Source organism: Brassica oleracea, chromosome C2 (genome assembly GCF_000695525.1).
Source record: "Brassica oleracea var. oleracea cultivar TO1000 chromosome C2, BOL, whole genome shotgun sequence".
NCBI classification, from domain to species: domain Eukaryota; kingdom Viridiplantae; phylum Streptophyta; class Magnoliopsida; order Brassicales; family Brassicaceae; genus Brassica; species Brassica oleracea.
Genome location: NC_027749.1, coordinates 6,000,279 through 6,010,307, shown reverse-complemented (window position 1 = coordinate 6,010,307; position 10,029 = coordinate 6,000,279). Strand labels below are relative to the sequence as shown.

Below are 10,029 nucleotides of genomic sequence, written 5' to 3'. Positions count from 1 at the left end.
AAATTTTAAAAATATTTTTAGTGATGAAATTAGAATTTATTTTATTTTAAAATTTTAAAAATATTTTTAGTGATGAAATTAGAATTTATTTTATTTTAAAATTTTAAAAATATTTTTAGTGATGAAATTAGAATTTATTTTATTTTAAAATTTTAAAAATATTTTTAGTGATGAAATTAGAATTTATTTTATTTTAAAATTTTAAAAATATTTTTAGTGATGAAATTAGAATTTATTTTATTTTAAAATTTTAAAAATATTTTTAGTGATGAAATTAGAATTTATTTTATTTTAAAATTTTAAAAATATTTTTAGTGATGAAATTGTGTTTCTATATAAAATGATCTAATCTATTAACAATTGTGATGATCTATATATAGAAGAATGGTGTAGACATGCCAATAATTGTAAAGTGGCATTTAATTATTCGAAAAATAACTAATGAAATGTTAGTAATTGCTGCTGCATATGATTAATTAAATAAATGTTTGGCCGAATTGTTTTTCAATTGTTCGAAAATAAGGAAGAGTAATTCTCTCAAATAGTTCTTTTTAAGTTTTTGTCACAAAATAACAAAAAAAAAATGACCAAAATAGCTCTTTTTTATTTTGAAAATTTTAATTTAATTTTTAATTTTTAAAAATTTGAAATCAAATCCCCAAAACCCCACTCCTTAACTCTAACCCCTAAGTCTACATTAGTTAACAGTATGGTAAAATTTTTTTACCTTTTAATAAAACTTATTATGGTCATTTTCTTCATTGAAGACTATTTTTGTGACAAAAACTTAAAAATATATATTCTAGGGAATTTCTCATTAAAGAATGACACTAATGGAATTAATGGGATCGAAAATCTTTTTTAAAAAAAGAAAAAAAAAATAATGGCATAAAGTTGTAAATAAATTAAAAACTTAAGGGTAGAATCATACTAGAGATTTTTTTTTTTTTGAAACTCAAAAAGGTTACACCCGAATCTATTAAAGACATAGGAGAGTCGATCTCTGTCTTGGACCAACAATGCAACTCCTGCTCTAGTGAAAACCACTAGGCCACGACAATGTGATGATAATAGAGAATCTGCTCTAATAACATAGATGTGAAATTCTTTACGTGTAATAAAACACACAACAAGCAAGTCTTCTTTAGAAATTCTTCTTCTTCCTCTTCTGCAATGATTGTAATTAAGTTGTGGTTGACATAAAAATCAATACAGTATATGTTACTGTTCATAGTCTTTAAGCATATGACACTGAATCTGGAACAGCCTTACTGTATAGGTCGGTTTCTTGGGAAGGAAGAAAACTTTAAAATTTGGTTTAGGGGTTTGAAAAATGAGAGAATGCGATTAAAAAGTCCCTCTCTCTCTCCCCCAATTATTATTCCTAACATACATCGTTTCAACATCAATCAGTAGATATGTTTAGAAACAAACATGACAAGTGCAAGCGTCTCACTCACAAAAACGTCCAATTATTATTATTTTTTTAAAACGTCCAATTAAACTTTTATTATTTAATTTAATTGATTTCCCGATTTTTAGTGGCATATTTGTTTAACAGTATCAACAATGATTATTTGTCAAAAATACAAAAATAGTAAATCGATTCAAAAATTTTGGTTTTGAAAAAAAAAAAAGAAAGTACCGCAATAAGCTCCTCGATTCTCTTCTTTCCTTATTCTTCATCCATTTCACCTTCGCATCTATCTATCCGCATGAATCTCTGTTTTGATCTCACTCCTTCACATCTTGTTTGATCCATTACATTTCACGATCTGCGCTTCCTACATGTGCCTGTAAAATCTCGTTTCGTTGTTCTTTCGAGTCTTCATTGAGGAGGGAGAACGATGGGGGCCGTAGCTAGGACCGTGTTCCCCGTATGCGAAAGCTTGTGTTGCTTTTGTCCCGCGTTGCGAGCCAGATCCAGACATCCCGTCAAGAGATACAAACAACTTCTCGCCGATATCTTCCCTCGTTCCCCGGTTTGTCCTTCTAACCCATTTACATCTGAATCTACCATGTCGCATTTCCTAAAATATGACGTCATGATTCCCATTTGTTTAAACTATAGCATTTTTTTGCATGAGCTTTTTATCCTTAGCTGTTGACAGCAAACACAGTTTCATTAGATTAGGACAAACGAATATCTGCTGAATTTTTCTAGTAGGGGTGAGATTAGTGTAATGGTTGCACGATGGATCTTGATTTGTGCTGAGAACAAACGCGAATCAAACTCGAAAAAAGCAAGAAAAACTTGAGAGAAATTACATCGAGGCAAAGTAATATTGATTATGCTGTTCTCCAAAAAAAAATTGATTATGTGAATTAATAATTTGCAATCCAACAAATATGTTCTACTGGTACACCGAGATTTAAGAATTTTACAGTTTGATTTCATGAATTTAATGTGTTCTTGGTTTAACTTTTTCTTTATCCACTTTTGCACGTAAAGTGTTTCTACTTATTGACTGTAAGATTTCCTCCTACATTATGCTTACTAATTTGCAGGATGAGCAACCTAACGACAGAAAAATAAGCAAACTATGTGAATATGCTGCCAAAAACCCTCTTCGTATCCCTAAGGTGACTTTCCACAAGCTATAATCCTTTATTACATTCCATGATATTATGGATTTAGTTATCTTCAGCTTTTTTTATAAAGCATTGGTTCTATATACTATTTCTTTTTTCAGATTACAACCTATCTTGAACAAAGGTGTTACAAGGAACTGAGACTGGAGCAATTTCACTCTGTCAAGATTGTTATGTGTATCTACAAGAAGCTCTTGGTTGCCTGTAATGAACAAATGTATCCTCTCTTTTATCTAATTCAACATAAATAATACTCTGCTTTAAGATAAATTATGGGTTGTCATAATGAATTTATGTCTTTCAGGTCGTTGTTTGCTAGTAGCTACCTTGGCCTCATTCATATCCTTCTGGATCAATCCAGGCATGATGAAATGCGCGTTTTAGGTTGTGAAGCTATCTATGACTTTGTTACCAGTCAGGTGCACCTCTCTTGATAATTCTCCCGTCTTATGATAAACAACATCAGACTCTGGAGACTGATGATGTATTTCACTGATTTTTTTTTCCAGACAGAAGGCACATACATGTTTAACTTAGATGGGTTGATCCCAAAAATATGTCCTCTAGCTCACGAACTTGGAGAAGAAGAAAGAACAATACATTTGTGTTCTGCTGGCCTCCAAGCTCTCTCATCCTTGGTACTCTCATCATATATAACTCAGTTTGTTTATCCCATTTGCAAGAAAAAGTATTGATGCAATCACTGTATTGTTCACAGGTTTGGTTCATGGGAGAGTTTTCACATATCTCAGTGGAATTTGACAATGTATGTTTGCTTAGAAGCGAGAGTATAAGAACCCTAAACTGTTCAATCATTTTTCCTAACGTTTTCTTCTTTTCAGGTTGTCTCTGTTGTCTTAGAAAATTATGGAGGAGTTGTTCAATCTTCCACTGGTGCTGTACAACAACAAGACAACAACACTGCTTCTGAACTTTCTCCCGCAGAAGCTGAGACAAGGATTGCTTCTTGGACAAGAATTGTGGATGAAAGAGGCAAGGCCATTGTATCTGTGTAAGCCTTAGTTCTTTATAGAATATGTATATGTGTCTCGTTCTCTTTTACTGATTAGTGAAAATGCAGGGAAGATTCTAAGAATCCTAAGTTTTGGTCGAGGGTTTGTCTTCATAATCTTGCCAAGTTAGCAAAAGAAGCTACAACAGTGAGGCGTGTACTCGAGTCACTCTTCCGCTACTTTGATTTCAATGAAGTTTGGTCCACGGACAACGGTCTTGCTTTATATGTTCTGCAGGACGTTCAGTTACTAATAGAAAGATCTGGTTGGTAACATCTCCATTTGATTTATTACTCATCTTGTTACTGACTACTACTAATAGTGTTGTTAACTGAGGACAGGGCAAAACACTCACTTCTTGTTGTCTATCCTGATCAAGCATCTTGATCACAAGAATGTTCTAAAGAAACCTAAGATGCAACTGGACATAGTTTATGTTGCAACTGCACTTGCTCAACAGACTAAAGTTCAGCCATCTGTTGCAATAATTGGTGCGTTGAGCGATATGATCAGGCATCTGAGGAAGAGCATTCATTGTTCATTAGATGATTCAAATCTTGGGAATGAGATGATTCAGTATAATCTCAAGTTTGAAACTGCAGTTGAGCAATGCCTAGTGCAGTTATCACAGAAGGTAACTCATATTGAATCTGAAATCTATACTGCTGGATACTAACTCAGTTCCTTTAAATAGTTTTTCTAATATTTTCACGCGTACTAAGAAAACACATTAAATAACTACTTATCATTTTTTAACTTTTAATCTAGAGCAATTTAATAAACTCAATTAATTTTCTTGAAATTTTTAATTTCTGCATAGGAAACATAAAACATATATTTTTGTGAAACAAATTTTGTTTTCTAAAACATCTATTAAACGTATATCTTAGTGGAACGGACAAAGTATATTTCAATTTCTATAGAACTGATAGTTTCTCTGAAATGTAGGTAGGAGATGCAGGTCCTATCCTGGACATAATGGCTGTCATGTTAGAAAGCATGTCAAACATTACAGTCATGGCAAGAACCCTAATCTCCGCTGTCTTCCGCACAGCACAGATTATAGCAGCCATACCAAATCTATCATATGAAAACAAGGCAAGATGCTTAAACCTTGAAGTGTCTTCTATACACTTGTTTTACACTCAATGTGTAACATTGCAATATTTACACAGGCTTTTCCAGATGCACTGTTCCATCAGTTGCTTCAAGCTATGGTCTGTGCTGACCATGAATCTAGGATGGGTGCGCACCGTATATTCTCTGTGGTTCTAGTCCCATCTTCTGTTTGTCCAAACTCAGTTCCAAAGTCTAGAAGGCCTGCTGATATGCAGAGGACATTGTCGAGAACCGTATCTGTGTTCTCTTCTTCAGCTGCACTGTTTAGAAAACTGAAGATGGAGGCGGATAACTCTGTAGATGGTGCTGCAAAGATTGAGAGAGTCTCAACACTTAGCAGGTCACAGTCAAGGTTTGCTAGTAGAGGTGAGAGTTTTGATGAGGAGGAACCAAAGAACAATACAAGTTCTGTATTGAGCCGGTTAAAGTCAAGTTACAGCAGGAGTCAGAGTGTGAAAAGGAACCCATCATCAATGGTATCTGATCAGAATCCTTTGGGAGGTTCAGAAGAGAAACCAGTAAGTTTCATAAATGTGCTTTGTTATATTAACTCTGAGATGGTTTTGTCATTTGCTTATAATTGGTTTTGTGTGTTCCTTTCAGGTGATACCTTTAAGATTAAGCAGCCACCAGATTTGCCTTTTGCTTTCTTCCATATGGGTGCAGTCTTTGTCTCCTCACAACATGCCACAAAACTATGAAGCCATTGCTAATACATATAGCTTAGTACTTCTCTTTGGAAGGACTAAGGTACAATAGTTATAAAGTTATTCATTAGTTCATGTTTAACAACACAAGTTAGTGTTATGCCTAGTTATTACACTGCTTTAGTTCATGTTTAGCAAGCTACCAAATCTGAAGCGTTTGATAATATTTATGTAGAACTCAAGCAATGAAGTCTTGGTCTGGAGCTTCCAGCTAGCATTTTCTTTGAGGAATCTTTCTCTTGGAGGTACTAGTCCATTATACTTGTCTAAGTGTAGATGTTACCTTGTTTATTTCACTCACTGTTATGCATCTAATATCATGAGAAGTGTTGCATTAACTCTGTGTTGCCAATATTAGGACCATTGCAGCCATCAAGGCGTAGATCACTCTTTACTCTGGCTACATCAATGATCATTTTCTCAGCAAGAGCCTTCAACATCCCTCCTCTTGTTAATAACGCAAAAACCGCACTACAGGAGAAAACGGTAGACGAACGTTTTTCATCTGTTCTAGTAATAATACAGTTTGATAATAAAATGTCTTGTTGCTTATATATATCAGGTTGACCCGTTTCTTCAACTGGTGGAAGATTCCAAGCTAGATGCTGTGTTCTATGGACAAGAAGAACAACCAGCAAAGAGTTATGGTTCAAAAGAAGACGATGATGATGCTTTGATTTCACTTGTGGCCATAGAAGAAACTACACAAAGTCAACCTCGAGAACATTACGCTGCCATGATAATGAAGTTTCTAGGGAAACTATCAGATGTACTTTTCTAAATTTTCATCATTTCTCTTATAGTTTACTTACTTAACCTTGTTAATTGTTTTAACTTGCAGCAAGACGCGTCGTCTATAAAGGAGCAGCTAGTTTCAGATTTTATACCTATCGACGGTTGTCCTGTTGGAACACAGTTGACAGAATCTCCAGTTCATGTTCACCGTTCTGAAGATAAAAACAACAAACCACGAGAAATGGTATGTGTTAATGTATCCACCTTTTGTTTACTCTAACATCACTCTGTTTCATTTTACTTCTCTTCTCTCCCACAGGATGAAACTCAGTCTCTTATACCGGAGATCGATGCAGCACCAACTCCTCCAGAAGATCAGCTTGCTCTTGATACACAACCTAATGCCAAAACCGCCTTTCTCCTAAGCATCGATGAACTTCTTAGTGCAGTAAGATCTTTATCTTTATTGGTTTATAAGGCTTCGAGTTCTTGTTTGCATTTATTAGGAAATGAATCAACAAATTCAAATGAAAATTGTGTTTCAGGTGTCTCAGACAACAGCACAGTTAGGGAGATACTCAGTGTCTGATCCACCAGACATGACATACACAGAAATGGCAGGACACTGTGAGGCACTTCTCATGGGGAAGCAAGAGAAGATGTCTTTCATGTCTGCAAAAAGCAACAAGTTCAGTAACCAAACCAAAGAGAGTAGTAGTCCTACTTTGCCTTCTGGTGGTGGTGGGAATCCTTTTGTGGATCAGCCAAACTCTTGGGAGACTATGGGACTGGGTGCACCTGCAGCCGCTTCGAATATGTGTGTCACTGAGTACCAAAACCATCCTCCTTTCTTCAATCCTCCGAGCTCCACTCCTTTTGACAACTTCCTTAAGCCCGTTGGTTCCTCCTGATTAGTTCTTTACCTTTTGTTTCTCTTCTATACTTATTACTCTTTATAGAACGTGAATAACTATAACTTATTCCATAAAAAAAGATGCAAAAATGTAAGTTACTTGCTTAAATAAATACCTTTTTTGGAGTGCAACATCTTCTGATTCTGTAACTTTGATTGGTCATTCCAACCGTTGAAAAACTATGATGTTTATATAACGCATGATTATTAAACTAAATGGATTTGATATACTGCTTAAGATAATCACATTCACAACTAATGTTGTTCTATTAAAGGAAATTGACACATACATATGTTTCTTCACGTGCAATAGAGAGCGTTAGAACTATTTATAGACATACAACGGGAAATCCCTTAAGGCGCTCTATAACAAACAGACAAAACAGAGATTCGAGAGCGGACTCTAAAGAGTAATGATTTTCCTGGGTAGTTGATGTGCTTCATGACCATGGTGGTCATGATCATGGAAGAGTAGGGTTAAGATACCTACCAGACACAGGACCGAACCAACAAGTAGCTTGTCGTATCGCTCCACCCAGTGAAACTTCAGCTGACTTGCACCGTAGAACGATAGAGCCACAAGCGATGTCATCACCAATATGGTACTGCCAACAAAATATCAAATCATTACTTCCCTCATAATATCATACTTCATTGCCCTAATATTGACTATACAGACAGATGTCTATTCGTCTCACCTGATCAGTAGAACTATGATGGCGAGAACCATCATGGGCTTTGAATTTCCAACAGCGAGGAAAACCGGGAGAGTTGTTGCACATGGAGATAAAGCAGGAACAAGGACAAGCCCAGCAACAGCCATTTTCTCCATGGGTTGGTTATGAGTATGAGTGTGGCCACCTTTACCGGCCAGAAACAGCAAGACATAGCTTCCACCGAGGATTACAAGCAAAAGGGAAGCGAGCTTGTGAACAGTCTCTTCACCGGCGATGGTATTGGCCATAGTGATCGCTGTTATACCAAGAAGAGAAGTGGATATGACATGCAGAACTGCTCCAAATGCAGCTGAAAAAAATCAGTGACAATATCAGAAAACAATATGTGTGCATGAACAAATGCAACAACACACAGAACAAAACAGAAAAAAGATAAATTGAATCATGTAACTGAGCTTGGGAAGGAAAATAGTTAAAACTCAATGGTACATTAAACTAGTAATATGGGTTTCTTTAGGCACTTTTTCACAAGATAAGAACACAAACCAGTTACCCTGACTTTGATTAATGGTTTAAAACTCCAGACCAGTTCGTCAACACCATGTAACCACAATGGAAAGCTATAAAACATCAACACCTTCCCCAAAACAAGTCACATTCTCACTCATTAACACAATTGAAGTTGCTTAGGCGATATATATATATATACTCTCTTGACTATCTCTTCATACATAGTGAATAGAGGGTTGATCTAAGCTCAGTAGCTCTCTGAAACCCTATTCCAAAGCTATTCTCATTACAATGTACGACCCATCAAGATCTCACATCATCATTCATATCCATAACTAGACCACAAAACGCAACACCAACGTTGAAGACGAGCATCATCATCATCATCACAAATTCATTAAACCATTGAATCAGCAGTTTGAATCATTCGTAACTATCAATTTCTACATTAATCATAACAATGCCTTGGGATTCATCATCAAACGCATCTAAGAGATGGAAACATACTGACGAAGAGCGTTCTGGAAAGCGTCCATTTCTGCGCGCGTCCGACGATTGAGAAAGGTAGCCAGTGCGTTGGAATGAACGAATGGAGGAGCGACACGGTGGCGATTCCGCCGATCGTCGACAGATCCTCCGCCGTAAAGGTGTCCATGCTTCTTCTTATCTTGTCAAATTGAAACAAATTGGATCCCCTGCCAAGAACTTCGATTGCAGATCTGAGTCTCCGATATGTGAATCAGAAGAAGAGGTGTTTAATATGAATCTTCTCGGGTTTCATGGGAGAACTAAAAGATCTGAGGAAGACGACGCTTGTAGAAGCAAATCAGTGAACTGTACGCCATCTCCCAATAACCGGATCAGACCGGGTTATCGGATCACTTGATTTTAATTGGGCCTAAGTCGCACTTCATCAGGAAACAATCATTCCATTGGGCCATTAGTCATGTTTTCATTTGGTGGTTTTCAAGTGGTGGTTAAAAATTTGGATCAGTTTCATGTGCAAATGTTTGAAATTGATACCATTCAATTTATATGAAGACAACGCTTTCCAAAACCATACAAAGTTTTTTTTTTAATCTCTTTAAAAGAGAAAACCACCTCTCACAATTGTTTATTCTATCCTTCCCGGTTGAAACTAGATTCTTTAGTTTTGATTGCATTTCTTTTGGTTCCTTCGATTGTGAGTTTATTTCGGTCTTTAAACCGCATTCTCGTTCAATCTAGAACGTGTTATTTCGGATGGAAAATTTTACTTACTTGTGTCCTTTCCAGGTTGATAATTGTTGATGGGAATTGTAGATATTGGGTGAACATATGGAATACCTCTCACTTCCATGAATTTTTACAATTATTCTTTCTTATCCGTTTTAAACTAACGCATCTCATCAATAGATGGTTACAAGAAAATACTTTAACAAGACTGGATTTAGAGGTTATGTGTACAATGTGGAGATGTATTCATTGGAGTATAAAGTATATTATTCTTCGTTTAAGTGGGCGAGTTCAGGATGGAAGTTCGTGGCGAACAATAACAAAAATAATTTTTCAGTATCCTTCATACTACTAAGGAATCTGAATATGATGATCAGTTTATGTACTTATCATATCAATGCGGGAGACAAATTATGCAAATGATAATGACTACAACAAATCATGTTATTTCGATGTAACAGATGGATCACATCTAATGATTTTACATTTGATTACAATAGATGATAGCCGAAGACAAGATCATATTAGACCAACAACAAAATTAGATA

The 10,029-nt window shown here is 35.7% G+C and overlaps 2 protein-coding genes across 2 annotated transcripts; one reads left to right on the top strand and one right to left on the bottom strand.

Moving 5' to 3' along the window:
* The first annotated feature begins 1,615 nt into the window (after positions 1–1,615).
* On the top strand, positions 1,616–7,203 carry LOC106320061. Its single transcript, XM_013758429.1, has 18 exons — positions 1,616–1,982; positions 2,509–2,583; positions 2,694–2,809; positions 2,897–3,011; positions 3,102–3,230; positions 3,311–3,358; positions 3,435–3,604; positions 3,674–3,870; positions 3,947–4,239; positions 4,554–4,703; positions 4,781–5,242; positions 5,328–5,474; positions 5,607–5,676; positions 5,790–5,917; positions 5,994–6,200; positions 6,273–6,410; positions 6,486–6,614; positions 6,712–7,203. Exons 1-18 carry the CDS (start codon positions 1,848–1,850, stop codon positions 7,075–7,077), a joined length of 3,075 nt encoding a protein of 1,024 aa, XP_013613883.1. The 5' UTR covers positions 1,616–1,847; the 3' UTR covers positions 7,078–7,203.
* Positions 7,204–7,327: 124 nt separating this feature from the next.
* LOC106320072 lies at positions 7,328–9,103 on the bottom strand. The gene is made up of 3 exons (XM_013758438.1): positions 8,774–9,103; positions 7,778–8,105; positions 7,328–7,684 (listed from the first exon to the last, which is right to left on the bottom strand). The coding sequence occupies exons 1-3, from the start codon at positions 8,919–8,921 to the stop codon at positions 7,483–7,485; spliced, it is 678 nt and encodes a 225-aa protein (XP_013613892.1). The 5' UTR covers positions 8,922–9,103; the 3' UTR covers positions 7,328–7,482.
* Between the last annotated feature and the right edge of the window lie 926 nt (positions 9,104–10,029).